This window comes from Tyto alba, unplaced genomic scaffold, assembly GCF_018691265.1.
Source record: "Tyto alba isolate M040663 unplaced genomic scaffold, T.alba_DEE_v4.0 Super-Scaffold_2, whole genome shotgun sequence".
NCBI classification, from domain to species: domain Eukaryota; kingdom Metazoa; phylum Chordata; class Aves; order Strigiformes; family Tytonidae; genus Tyto; species Tyto alba.
In genome coordinates this window covers 38,621,281-38,635,929 of record NW_024881282.1, presented here as the reverse complement: position 1 = coordinate 38,635,929, position 14,649 = coordinate 38,621,281, and the positions used below count along the sequence as shown (strand labels likewise).

The 14,649-nt window shown below is 35.8% G+C and overlaps 1 protein-coding gene across 5 annotated transcripts in view; it reads left to right on the top strand.

The window, feature by feature from the left end:
- APAF1 (apoptotic peptidase activating factor 1) overlaps positions 1–14,649 on the top strand; it is a 39,007-nt gene that overhangs the window by 7,812 nt on the left and 16,546 nt on the right. For 2 of the 5 annotated variants that reach the window (XM_042792264.1, XM_042792265.1), the window contains exons 6-15: positions 2,136–2,248; positions 2,760–2,891; positions 3,305–3,543; positions 4,109–4,276; positions 5,166–5,297; positions 8,778–8,891; positions 9,488–9,666; positions 11,541–11,667; positions 13,183–13,308; positions 13,922–14,053. In XM_042792264.1, coding sequence (XP_042648198.1) covers positions 2,136–2,248; positions 2,760–2,891; positions 3,305–3,543; positions 4,109–4,276; positions 5,166–5,297; positions 8,778–8,891; positions 9,488–9,666; positions 11,541–11,667; positions 13,183–13,308; positions 13,922–14,053 — 1,462 coding nt within the window. Of the gene's footprint in view, positions 1–2,135; positions 2,249–2,759; positions 2,892–3,304; positions 3,544–4,108; positions 4,277–4,690; positions 4,867–5,165; positions 5,298–8,777; positions 8,907–9,487; positions 9,667–11,540; positions 11,668–12,258; positions 12,351–13,182; positions 13,309–13,921; positions 14,054–14,649 lie in introns of those variants that run through there. The other 3 variants (XR_006165297.1, XM_042792266.1, XM_042792267.1) reach the window with 3 other exon arrangements.

Sequence of the window (14,649 nt, the reverse complement as noted above, 5' to 3'; positions counted from 1 at the left end):
TAGTCAGGAGTATTGCAGAGAATGACTACATGTCAAGGAAAAGGGACAAGAATAAATTATAAAACTTTTTCTAGTCTGACTGCTTTTTGCCATTTCAAAACCATGTTAATATGATCACGCTACTTATCTTAGTCCTGTTTACCATTTCTCCTCCTCTATCCTAAACACTTTGACCATATTGCCAAAATTGACTCTAAAGGTAGGAACTTTGTATCTCTGAAAATTCTATAAGTTTATGAGAATTGACAGGTGGATGAAGATAAATGCAAGTAGGTGCCTTCAGTGACAAAAAGGAGTATACAGAATGAATTAAGGGAAAATATATTTTGTTGTCTTGCTAACTGGCCAGCTTGGACTCATGAGCTGGGAACAGGCTACAGCCTGTGCTGCATCCTGCCCAGTTAGGTATATTTGAGAATGTGGTAGGAGCAAACTGAAAGTCTTGCTGATGAGTTATCTGGGAAATCATAGTGGGCATGGGAGGAGGTGGAGGGGAATGTACTGAGGATTGAGGTTCATAGGGTACAAGTGTATTGGAAACCAATCTTCACTAGTTCTGCAGCTTGTAGAGGAGCTTGCTCTGCACTGGAACTCTCTTTGGTGGCAAGAAGTCACTTCAGCTGTTTCTGGGTTCCAATAGTCCACCCAGTATATCTCGTGGGAATAAAGTATTAGTCAAAGGATTCAAACTGTGAATCCAATGTATTTATTGGGATTAAAGTATTAGTCAAATTAAAACTTCATGGGCGAAATAGCATTATTTATTTTATTGGTTTATGTTTGAAGAAATTGAAGCTATGATACTGTTTAAAGTAAAAAATTTCAGAATTAAATCTCCTGTGATTTTCACAGTGCTTTTTTGTTTATAATCCTAATTACGATTTAAGATTTGGTGGTATGGTTGGTGAAGAGTCACCAGTACCAAAAGATTGGGAGGACTTTGAAGTTCTCAGATTAATTAAAAACATGAAATCAGGCTGCAGTTCATGCTGCCCAGCATGTTTTCAAGTGTGAAAGTACAACAAAATGAGTCATTTATGGCTATGATAGTATTTTTGTAAACTCTCTGATTTATCACAACGGTGTTAATAGAGGAATTGTATAGAAATGAGATATTGATATCCAAAACTTTTATGCAACTTTGAGAATGTGGTATAGTGCGTATGCACTTGTTTATGAAGGATAAAGTCTTTATTTATGAGCATTGATGGCATAAGCATCATTTAGCTGAAGAAAAATGCAGCAATCTTGGCATGCTTCAATTGGAATTGGACAATTTAACCAATGACTAGTATAGCTGAAAATTTCACCTTTTTTTTTTTTTTTTTTTTTTTTTAAAAGCGGTAAATGTAAAAGGTTGGTAGGATTGAGTTTCAATAGCTTTCCTCCACAAAACACACACAATGCAAATAACTGGTATTTATTTTCATAAATCTACTTGGCAGATTTTTGACTTCTTGCTCCCTTGGTACCAACCTTTTAAAAACAGTTTTCAGTAACTTTGTCACATATAGGCAGGTATAGGGAAGTCTAGTATCCATTATTCTGTTGAGATTCCATGTAGTAACCTACAAAAGTGACTAGTCATAGGATTTGAATTCGTAGTCACTATAAAATGTCATTTAGGTAAAAAGAGCCTCATCATCCAAGTCAATTCCTTCACAAGAGGGTTAGTCTCATACAGCTTTCTGAAGATACAAGAACACAACTGAAAACTCTAGTGTCAAAAGGAAACTGAAATGGCTTCTCCCACAAAGTTTATCTCTAGCCTGTGTCAAGCAGAGTTGTTACCTAGTCCTATACAACTTTTTTCTTCATTCACGATATCTAATGACTTTGAAAAACAGATTTTTCTGTTTTTCCTGGCATCTACTAATGGAAATATTTCTCAAAACTTCATTGTTTATGCTTCAATTGTAGCTATAGAGCAGTAAATGGTAACTTATTTTTTTGAGACACTTTCCTTTAGCTTTCTTCTGCAGTGTTTAATAACCTCTTAAGATTACATATTAATATAAAAAATTATGCAGTGATACATTGTAAATTCTAAAAATGTTCTTTCATTATTAAAATACAAGACTGTACTTTAGCACTAATAGTTGATCTGAAATCTGGAATATTTCTTCTTCCACTAGATCTCTTTTGATCCTGGATGACATTTGGGATTCCTGGGTATTAAAAGCATTTGATAATCAATGTCAGGTTCTTATCACCAGCAGGGACAGGAGCATAACAGATGCTGTGGCTGGTAAGGAACAGCTTCCTCTCCTGTGTATGTGTCTGCTATTTGTTCTTGTGGACTTTTAAAAGAATCTGATAGAATCTATGTCCATCAACTTGTGCACAAGTGATAAAGTTTTAGAATTCTGCTCTGTAAGACTTTATGCTCTTTGTGAAATAAATGTTATATGTTATCCTGAAAGTTATATGTCTACGTTGAAGAGTGCAATGATTCTAAACAGGATAAATTAACCTCTGTGACACTGCTGCTGTTAGACTTATTACGCTATTAAGCAGTCACTGCTATGACATGCCCATAAGGCATTTGTACTTACTAGATTATAGCCAATTTTTTTTGTTTCTAATGCAAACTTGATTGTGATAAGTAGAATTTATCTCTTCTTAGTAATAAGCATATAAAATACTGTGCAAAAAATCATCAGTCAGGTCCTTTGCTCAAGATTTTGCTTGGAAAATACTCCCTATTTCCATAGGATTTTTTACATTCTTTTAAATGTTTTCCGTGTTTCTATGTCTAGGCAGTAAATATGAGGTTCATGTGGAAAGTGGACTAGCACATGAGAAAGGACTGGAGATTTTATCCCTATTTGTGAATATGAAAATATCAGATCTGCCAGAACAAGCTAACTGCCTTGTAAGGGAATGCAAAGGTATACTTGCCACTCTTTAACATACCATTTACCACTGAAGGTATTTTTTTTTCTAGGTTTTGACTTACAAATAGAGGAGAGAACATTCTTTAATACTGTACACCTTAAGTAAAACACAAATGCTTTTAAAATGCTTTTTATTTTTTTTTTAACTAAATAGAAGTGTTTTGTGTTGATTTTTACGTAGTTTAATTCAGCATATCCTTCCCCCTCCCTCCCCCTCGCCTGTTACACTTAAATTTGGTGAGTTTGCAGCTGTCTACATGGATGACATGTTTTGTTTGTCTACTCTCCACACCTCAAGAATTTAATCAATGTTTCAGGAAAATTGCTGGGTTTATTCAACCACTTAACTGAAGTACTGGTTTGTGTTCCATGGAAACCTCTAAGATTAATTTAATCTTTTCCTTCAGGTTCTCCTCTGGTGATATCCTTGATAGGTGCATTATTACGAGACTTCCCCAGCCGTTGGGAATACTATCTCAAACAGCTTCAGAATAAGCAGTTTAAAAGAATAAGAAAATCTTCTTCTTATGATTATGAAGCCCTTGATGAAGCAATGTCCATAAGTGTTGAGCAGCTGAATGACAATTATAAAGACTATTATAAAGACCTCTCTATCCTTCCAAAAGATGTTAAAGTACCTACTAAGGTAATAATAGCAATGCAGAAATCTCATAATTTTTGGTGAGATAAAACCAATAAATTTATAAATTTTATGAATTTTTTAATTGTTGTGTATAACTTATGCTGTATGTAACTTAATAGTAATTACTAGATTGGGTTGGTTGGGTCCATTATTGTATCATGACTCCTGTTGGCAGTAGTGAAACTAAAATTGTAACTGAATAAGTGTATTAATAATGTTATTTAATGTGCATTCCATATATAGCTCTTTAATTAGATTGTAATTGAGCTCTCTGAAGGCTTAAAAATCATTATGTGAAATTTGTCTTCCTTAAGAAAAAGATATGATCACCATATCAGCACCATAAATCAGCACGGATAGATAAAAGATGGGATAACTTGTATTATCTGTCCTGTAGTTTGGGATGGAAGAATTGGTGACTTACTGAATCTGTTACCGTTTGTAATACGTCCATATTTTTTAGCATGTTTTTAGTTGTCAGTTAATTGATAGCCTTTTATGATATTCATGCAAGTCATATTACCCCTTAGTTCTGATTCTTTTCTGTCTTAATGTGCTTTTTTTTTAGGTTCTCTGTATTCTTTGGGATATGGAAACTGAAGAAGTTGAAGATATACTACAGGAATTTGTTAACAAATCACTATTGTTCTGTGATCGTAATGGGAAGTCATTCCATTACTATTTACATGATCTTCAACTTGACTTTCTTACAGAGAAGAATCGCAACCAGCTTCAGGTAGGGTATTGACTAATCCTCTTACTTTTAACTTTACTTTCCAAAGCTGGGCATTCTTCAGAAAATGTTCCTTTGTTAAATGGTATCCAGAGTAGCTTCATAGAATAGGTCCACAATGCAGTTAAACTTAATGCTGACTAATTAAAACCATTTATTTTCAACTTGAAGCTATGGAGTGATTTCATGATGGTTCCATTTGGAGCTAAGAAACTAAACTGAGAGAAAACTCTATTTCTATTATTTCTCTGTCAAAGACATTTCCAGCGGGAGATGGAATGTTCCAGTGGCAATCATCCACTTCATGCCAAAGGCATCAAGACCCCACCAGAATATGAAGTTTCTTCTTTAATACAGCAAAGCAGAGAAGGGCTTTTTTTTTTTTTTTTTTTTTTTTTTTTTTTTTTTTTCCTCCAGTTTAAGGCAATATGTGCAGTGAGAGGACCTATAAATTGGGCCCAATAAATTTATCAGTCCTGTAGGAAAGGACAGAAAGTAGATATGAAGAAAAGGCAAGTTTTTAGACTTGCTTTAGATCTACATATGTAAGGGTCTTTTTTTATTGGCTACCCACATTTAATGTGAAGAATGATTTGATAGCTGTTCTCAACCTAAGGAAGAAAGGTAAACAGCTCACTTTTCTGTCTTTTAATATCCAGAGAATGTTTCTGGAGAATTCGTAAGCAATGCATTAGCTTAGGTATAAAGTTTTGGAAGGTAAGCTTTTCTTATTTCATTTGTTGATGTATTATGACTGAGAAGTAATAATAATATTATTCCTCAATACTATATACTACTATTTATTAATAATAATTATAGTTCCTCAGCACTGAAACCAATCCATACCCTTGTTATAGTGTTAACTGAAAGTGTGTTTTGATTCACATTGCAGGAGCTACATAAAAACATAGTAAATCAGTACAAGAAATACTACAAACTCAACACACCTGTTCCATCTCAAGAGGACTGCATGTACTGGTATAACTTTCTGGCATATCACATGGCTGGTGCAAACATGCAGAAGGTAAGTTCTGACTAGCATCCTCTGTTAGCCGCCTTGACCCACCCTTAGCCCTGCTTTTCCCCCTCCTGGCTTTTTTCCCACTTGAACCTCTCTTCTCCCAGGCTTTTGTGCAGACAGGTAAACACTCCACATAGTCCTGTGAGGGATCCACTGATAATCACTGTCTGTTATGAAAACTACTTTGTTTCTACCCTTTGTGTCTTGTCTTTTCAACCAGTTCTTGAGAAGATTTCTTATTTTGTAGCATAATAACTTGTGGTTTTATTTTCCTTTTAAAGAAGCTTTCATAAGAAATCTTCTCTAAACTGTTTTGAAAACCTAGGCTTGCTTTATTGTATGATAATACAAGTAAATTGATTTATTCAGAGAATTTGATTAGATTAGTTACTTTTTTCTACAGAAGTCTTGTTAGGTTTTTCCTTATATATCATACTGATTTGTGTGTAAAAGTTCATTCTCTGTATTAGCAGATTTCAACAGCAACAAAAAATCCAGAAAGAGTTAGATGGGCTAATCTCTTGTTCCCAGGATTACCTTGGTGCCTTTAAAAAATTGGTATAATTTTTGCCGCTGACTGTTCTTTAGGTACTGAGCAAGGATAAGATAAAAATCATGCAGGAAGATGAATACTTCCATAGTTTCACTTGAATGTTTTTAAAATTCTTGCCTTGAATATCATTTGGTCCTGGTTGCCAAGTGTTTTATTTCACATGTACTCAGACCTTTTCAGTTGAACATCTTTCGGGATGGTTCGTCTGACTCATCATATGAAATAAACTTTGTGTACTTATAGGAACCTTCATAATTTACATGAGCTACAAATCTAGGTTTTTTGAGTCATACTAATTTTATTATCTCAGTCTGATTAATTTCAACGTATTGGAAAACTGTTTTTATTATTAGCCTTTCTACATTTTGTAGAAGTAGCTTCTCAGAGTTCTTTAGCCTGTCTCATTATGACTGTGTGCTTCCCAGAGTTTACATTCTTTATATTGCTTATTTCTCATCATTTAAACATGATTTGTCTTTGTTGGAAGGCTAATAAAGATGGGAGGTGTTCTTTTTCTTTGTTTAACCGTGATAATCTTTTAATCCTTGTGGTATTTACTGATTTTAAACAGGAATATACTTTGAGCCTGTGCGGTGTTGTCTCTAAGCAGTTTTTCTGATCTCAGTAAGTGTGGTTTTTTTAACAAGGACTTTTTAAAGTAGGTTAATAGCAAGAGGAGGTCTAAAGAGAACATTGGACTGATACTTGTTGAAGGTGATCATCTGACTAATAGGAATAAAGAAAAAGTAGAAGCATTCAATGCTTTTTTTTGGCCTCAGTCTTTAATAATACTGACAGACCTTGAGCTGCCTGGTCCCCTGATTCAGAGGACCACAAGCATGGGAACAGTGACTTTTCAGACACTGAAATTGTCAGAGGCCAACTGTATCAGCTGAATGTTCACATGTCCACGAGGCCTGATGGGATTTAACCCAGTGTACTGAAGAAACCAATGATGTTATGGCAGGACCCCTCTTAATCATCTACAAAGATCTTGGGAGTCTGGGGGCGGGGTCCCTGCCCACTGGAAGCTAGCCAGCGTTATTCCAATCCACAAAGAGGATGTGAGGGAATACCCAGGGAGCTACAGACCTGTTAGTCTAACCTCAGTTCCTGGAAAAATTATGGGAAGATTATACTACATGCTATTGAAAGGCGTTTTGAGAATAAGGCAGTCATCAGGTACGGTCAGCATGGGTTTACAAAGGGAAAGTCCTGTCTACCTAATTTGATATCCTTCTATGATAAGGTCACCTGCCTTGTGGATGAAGGGAAGGCAGGGATGTAGTTTTTCTGGATTGTAATAAGTCTTTTGATACTGCCCCTCACAGCATCCTTCTGGGCAACTTGTCCAGCTGTGAGATGAGCAGGTTCATGATGTGCTGGGTGAAGAACTGGCTGAAGGGCAGGACTCAAAGGGTTGTAACAAATGGGGCTACACCTGGCTGGTGATCAGTCACCAGCACTGTTCCTTAGGGTTCAATTCTGGGGCCAGTCCTGTTCTATATATTTATCAATGATCTGGATGCAGGACTTTAATGTAGCATTAGCAAGTTTGTTGATGATACCAAACTGGGAGGTGCTGTTGACTCTCTTGAGGGACAAGAGGCCTTGCAGAGGGATCTAGATGGATTGGAGCATTGAGCAGTGACTAATAGGATGAAATTTAACAAGCCCAAATGCTAGATTCTGCACCTAGGATCGAGTAATGTTATAAATTTGGAGAGGAGTGGCTGAAGAGTGGCCTTGAAGAAAGGGGTCTGGGCCAGCTGGTTGACAGCAGGCTCAACATGAGCCAACAGTGAGCCCTGGCAGCCCAGGGTGCAAACAGCATCCTGGGGTGCATCAAACATGGCATAACCAGCCAGGCAAAAAGGATGATCGTCCCACTGTACTCAGCGTTGGTGCAGCCTCACCTCAAGTGCTGTGTGCAGTTCTGGGCCCCACAATTTAAGAAGGATGTGAAGGTCCTTGAATGTGTCCAGATGAGGGCAGCAAAACTGATGAAAGGGCTGGAAGGAATGTCCTATGAGGAGTGGCTAAGGACTTTGGGTTTGTCTAGTTTGGAGAAAAGGAGGCTGAGAGACAACCTCACTGCACTCTGCAGCTTCCTGAGGAGGGGACATGGAGAGGGAAGTGGAAGTGCTGAGCTCTTCTCCCTGGTACCCAGTGATAGGGCGTGTGAGCATGGTGCAAAGCTGCACCAGGGATGGTTTAGACTGAACATAAGGAAACATCTCTTTAGTGAGAGGGCAGTCAAACACTGGAATAGGCTTCCTAGAGAGGTGGTCAATGCCCCAAGCCTGTCAGTGTTTAAGGGGCATTTGAACAATGCCCTTAATAATATACTTTAGCTTTTGGTCAGCCCTGAATTGATCAGGAGTTGGACTAGATGATCGCTGTAGGTCCCTTCCAACTGAAATATTCTATTCTACTAATTCTATTTGGAGTTTCTGAGGGCCTTTTAAGTAGACTTCTCGTTTTTAAGTTAAATGCAGTTACAATAGATTTTTTGCTTTCATTCAAATTCAGCATCTGTTAGGAAGAACAGAAGATCATTATTAGCAGCAAGAGCTTTGCTAGACTGGACTAGGAGAAGCTTTTTCAGAGTTGTATCTTAAACCAGGTCTTGTGTGCTACAAAAGTCAAGATTTGCTTTGTACTCCCTTCCCTTTTCTGACTAGCTGTATCAAAGAGCAGTCCTTTGCATTAAAATAACAAGCCTGGCTGCCTATACCCTGAATTTTCATACCTGATCAAGTAAGATGCAGGAAACAGGAAATTGCCTAAGTTTTTAACTAGAGACAATTGTACCAAAGCTTATTAAATGTATTATATAACCTAATGCATTTCCTGTGCTTTCCTTTTTCCCCATAGGTAGATTCTGTTGTGAAACTTATGCTCTGAACTTAAATTTGTATTTCTTGTAGGAGCTCCGTGATCTTATGTTTTCTTTAGATTGGATTAAAGCTAAAACAGAATTGGTAGGGCCTGCTCATCTGATTCATGAATATGTAGAATATAGTTCAATCCTGGATCAAAAGGTATGATACTAAAAGGTAAATAATCCGTGTGTTCCAAATATATTTTTCTATTTTGTAATTGCATTTTGTTGGATGTATGTATATATGGGAGATATATATAAAGCTTAAAAAACTGAAGATGAAAAGAGTACTAAGTTAAACTTTAAATTGGAGAAGAGAAAAATGAAGAAAACTTAGTATTCAGTTTTAGTTTTAGTTGTAACTTCAGTGTGTGCCCAAGTAATTGACTGTGGAACTCAATACCTAAGGTGAACAGTACATAATGATGGGTACAAATGGTACTCTGCTTTTGAGGAGGTATAGAGTTTCACTGGGCACTTGGAATGGTCTTTTTGACATTTCACATTGACCGATTGTTGAGTAAATCACTGTTGCCAGTATCCTTTATTTGAAAAATAAGGATAATATGCTTTCCTGAATAGGATCATGAAATCAGTCTATCGTAAGTATTTGTTAATAGAACTAAACTAAATAGAAAAATAGAACTAAGTGCTTCTTTAAGAGTATTAACTGTATATAAAAATTAAAAAAGCAAAGGGCACTAAGGAAATAAATCCCCTTTCTCTGTTATCAAATGTTACCTGCTGTGTATGTAGGATAGCAGAGTACGTGAGAACTTCCAGGAGTTTCTGTCTTTAAATGGGCACCTTCTTGGACGACAACCGTTTCCTGACATTATACAGCTGGGTCTTTGCCAGCCAGAGACATCAGAGGTGTATCAGCAAGCCAAACTACATGCTCAAAGAGAAACAGGAACACTTTATTTGGAATGGATGTAAGTAGCTTCAGTCCATCTGCTGATATACTGGTCCCTTGATCCAAGGAAATAATTTCATGTACCACTAAATACAATGTATGGCTAATATGAGGACCTTTTTAAGAACTGCTGTATTTTTTCTGGGGAAAGAAAGTGAAAAAATTGTCAAGAACTTATGGGAGGAGTGGGACTCTGGATATGTAAGGCCATGAATAATTACGTATAAATAAGTAGAGGAATATATTTACTTCTCTACTCAATGATTGTTCCTTTTAAATAACTATACAAAGGTGAAACTTCTCTAAATACTTTTTTTTAAGTTAGAATTGTACTGCAGGTATTGAGTATGTTGCACTATGTTTTTAGGGTTTTTTGTAGTAAAATGTACACTTTAAAAAGGAGAGCATTTGCGTTAATGTGAAAAGTTTTTAAAGTAGTGAGATGAGAAATACTAAAAGGCTTTGTAATCTCTACCCAATCTTGAAATTTCTCCTATTTAAATAATTCCTTGTTGTTTTCGTATTTCTGGATATTATGGAAGAAGTATACATATCTCAGCATTTTTCCAGCATAGTGTAGTAGACATCTGACTACATAACTGGCTCTGTTAGGGTCTTCTGTTTGATGTTCCTGTTTTGGTATCTGCAGCACTTGCACTCCTGTTAGAAAACAGAATGTCTCCATGTTAGGCAATTATGGTTATAACCAGGCAGGTTGATCCTGGCATACTTGAATTCGGGTCTTCTCTTTGAATATGCAGTTATTTCATTTTGCATAGCTAGCAGAATTCTAACAAAAATGCTTGGAAATTGCACAGTTCAGAAGAGTCAGTCTCCAGGTAGTTCAGGGCTTTCACCTTGGATATGGGAGATGGACTGAAGATCACGGCTGCAATCAACAGAATGCAGATAGATGTTTTTGTCCCCCATCCTAGGGCAAGGTTCTAAAAATGGTTTGTAGGGTATGTAGGTTAGTACACTGTTCTCTTGACCAGCAATTTTAGCTTTATTAAAGTGTGCTAAAAAAAATGCTGGTTTAGATGAGTCAATATTTTACAGTGAAAAATGGCTTTCATTCTACAGTGCAGCTACTTTCTTTGAGATGTTTTATCCGTTCTTTAATTGGTAAGCCTGAAGGTTGAAACTGGTAATGATAAAAACTTGAAGTACATTGATTCATTTGTCTGTAGAAAAAAATCAATCATGTAACAATCTATTCATCACTGAAAATCATCGTATTACAGTGACAGCTTTCTGTATTAAGATCTGTCTAGACAGGGTGATTAACAAAAACTTGGAATTAGTAGCAATCATAAAGTGAAGCAAGAGTCATCTAAGGTGTGTTAGACTCTGTATCTAATCTCTGACTGAAATGCAGTGATAGTCATAGATTTAAATACCTAGTGATAAGAATTGACTCATTGCTGTAGAAATAAAGCAAATGTACTAAGATCTAAACAAATTTACAAATGTTTTTGAGTAAGATTGAAAAGGAACCTGCAAGAGAACAAGAGTTCTCCAGAAGAAACTTATATTTGGAAGTAGCACATATCAGATCATAAAAATGTCATTAGGCATGCTGTGTCTTGCAGTGCAACAGCTTTGCCCATAAAATAGCGTGTTAATTTCTCATGCACATAATATCTTTCTTGATCTCTAAGCTGTAACTATTGGAGGGCAGTGAAAACTCTGACTGAATGTTGGAATTTGTTTCCCTTATTATTTCAGCATAAAGGCTGAGAGGTAAGGTATAGTGGGTTGGTTGGTTTGTTTGTTACAAAGCTTGCTGCTCAGGAAGTGTCGAAAAAGTGTTACCTGTTTATAGAGAATGTTGAATAATAAAAGGGCACTAGAAAATCCTGCTCATCTTAAATCAACTGTCTTACCCTGTAGAAATAAAAAATCCTTGAAAAATCTCTACCGTCTGGTTGTTCGTCCACATAGAGATGCAGTTTACCACGCCTGCTTTTCTAAGGATAGACAAAGAATAGCATCATGTGGAGCTGATAAAACACTTCAGGTACGATACCTATGCATGAGTGAAAAGAGATGATGTTTGATAACATTTGTTAACAGTCCTGTCACTTTTCTTTTGCTATTGTGTGGACATATTCAAGACCTAGAACGTATTGGAGACAAATGATTGAAAAGGATGTATTAATACATAAAATTCAAGTTGCATGTTTAGAATAGCAAGCGTCATCTTCTAGTTAGAAAATTAAACTGTGATTTTTGGGATTTATGTCTTTACAGATGGTAATACAAGAACATAAGATGCCTTTTAATGATATGGAAAAGCTCACAGCCTAAATAATGCACTCCAGCATATTTAATATTTGCTTGCAAAAATTTTTTTTCCAGTCACAATAGACCTACAGAAGTGAGAAACAGTGATGTTTTAGTTACAGCTTTACTATTTCTATGGGATGATAATGGACATTGTGTTACTTTGCTGAATTAGTAAATTGTGTTATGCAAAATACATAAATCGGGGGAGAAGAATGAACCGCTGAAGTTGAGGGCACTTTTAGATCATAAACGGGCCCAAAGTGCTTAAGAAGTGGATTAGGGGAGACAGAGAGGCAAGTGACTAATACAAATTTGCCAGCAGTCTGCCTGGAGGGGAGCCAGCCAGCTCTAAAGAAAACTAGCAATCAGCCAGCCAGTAGCCTGGTAAAGTATCCATATTCCAGACAGCCAAAGGTAAGGGAAAAGAACAACTTCTCTGCAAGCCTTTGGTATTGTATTGGATGCTTGATAAGTTGAGTACTAAAATAATAATATTAGTGGTGCTTAGTTGCTGTTCATTTGGCTACTTAATGTGTTGTTATTGTGTTTTTATTTATTTATTTTATTTGCTGGCTTCTACAATATTATGATCACAGCATCCACTTGAGATGCCTGATGGATGTACTCATTTTATGCTGTGCTGAGGTTATTGTACTGGGCTTCTGTACTTTATGGCCTCATTTTTGAGATTGCAGATTGCTTATTTTTCTCTTCATCTTTTACTCAAAAAAGTAAAATCTGTGGACTGCGATTGCAATTAAACTAAACTTTTCTTGAAGAAGTAATAGGAAAATTTAACAATAATTGGTTTTTATTTGTTTAAGTTTGAACTTATTAATTTTAATAGTGGCCTAAACTTTGCAGTTTTCAAGGCTACTTTTACTATTTCTGTAAAATAATAATAAAAAAAAATACTAGATGAAGAACAGATTCTGCGGAATTAACTGCAAAAGTAGATTTCCTATTACTTTAGTATTTATGTTCTGATTTGAACCAGTACCAACCATTTCATTGTCACTGATATTCCCATTCAATGAAAAAGTAAAGGAGAAAATGGGGACTTGAAAATTGTAGTATCAAATTAAGTATTTTTATAAATATTAACGTCCCTGAAATTATAGATGCTTTCAAAAGTAAACCGATTTTATGAAGAGCTTATATAGAGAGCTGTCTGAGAGAAAACAAACTTATATTTGTATTTTAAAATTGTATGTGAGTTTCAAAATGTTCTTGTTTATTGTTTTAGGTATTTAAAGCAGAAAGTGGAGAGAGACTCTTGGAGATAAGTGCCCATGATGATGAAATACTTTGTTGCGCTTTCTCTGCAGATGGTGAATTTGTAGCAACTTGTTCAGCTGATAAAAAAGTGAAGGTCAGGAAATGGAGAGCAGACAATTTTTTTTTTTTTTTTTTCAAATTAGTAATTCTAATTTCAGTTTTAACCAGCTCAGGCAGAGCACATTCGTAAGACTAAAGTTTTTTTTTTTTTAACTGTCTTAAATCTTATGTGGATAATTCACTACTTGACAAACAGAAAAGCCCCACTTGTTACATAACGTAAAAGATTCTTGATGTTATCATACTTACAGAATCACCACTTATTTTACTTGTGTTATCAGATGATTCTTTTTAAGTAGAACCTAATGTGAGAGTCCGGTTCTATCCATAATGTGAGATTAATGTACCTATAATTATTTTCTTTGTGTTTTGTTTTGTTTTGTTTTTTTTTTCTGTTAGACGTGAATTATTTGGCATTTTTATGATTTTCACTATTATAGCAAAACCTTGGTGAAATTCCGATATTTATCGAATACTAATCTAACCTTTCCCCTTGTAACTTATTTCTAATTGTAAATATATATGCTTTCCCTTTATCTTCAGAACATTTTTGAGGTGTTATTTCAGCATAGTTTACAGATTTTTTTTTTTAAATGAAGTTCTTCTAAATATATTTAAAGTCTTTCTCGTCCTTTAATTCTGTCTAGATCTGGAATTCAAGAACAGGCCAGTGTAAGTGTGTATATGAGGAACACTCAGAGCAGGTCAATTGCTGCCAATTCAATAACAGAAGTGGTCAGTATCTTTTGGCCACGTGCTCAAATGACACTTTCATCAAAGTAAGTGGAAAAGGGTTGAGATTATTCTCATGCTGCTTATCATAACAGGGTAATTATTGATGTATGAACATATTTAAACAGTATAAATTAAGGTTTTTTTAAATGAGCCTCATAGAAGAGAGATGGCAACAGATTAAGAGTAACTGACTGCAGCTCTGTAGTTAGATTTCAGCAAGGCAGAACAGGAGTGTTTATGCTCAGCGAAGGAGAGTAGGCAAGTCCTCTGTTGGTAGGGCCCAAAGGTGAGGGCTTTAGCAAGACTTTTAGAGAGTGGGATGGGAATGGGAGAATATGGGAGTGAAATACCCAATTAAAAACAGCATAAGAAAAAAGAGGGCAGAAATTTAGAATTGAAAACATTAATAATGTAAAAATCTGACTGTTGAAACACTGGAGAAAAAGAAAAAAGGTGTTATAGTTGTGTAACAGGTATATTTTTTGATTAAATTGATTTGGCATAGTAAATAAAATAACAGTAATCAAAACACGAGGTTTGCCAGGTTAACCAGCTGGTACTGTTCAGATCGGAAGGCAGTTTGTGTACACAGAAAGTAGAAACTGGGCAACTGAAGTCTGCACTTGAGGGAAGGGGGTAA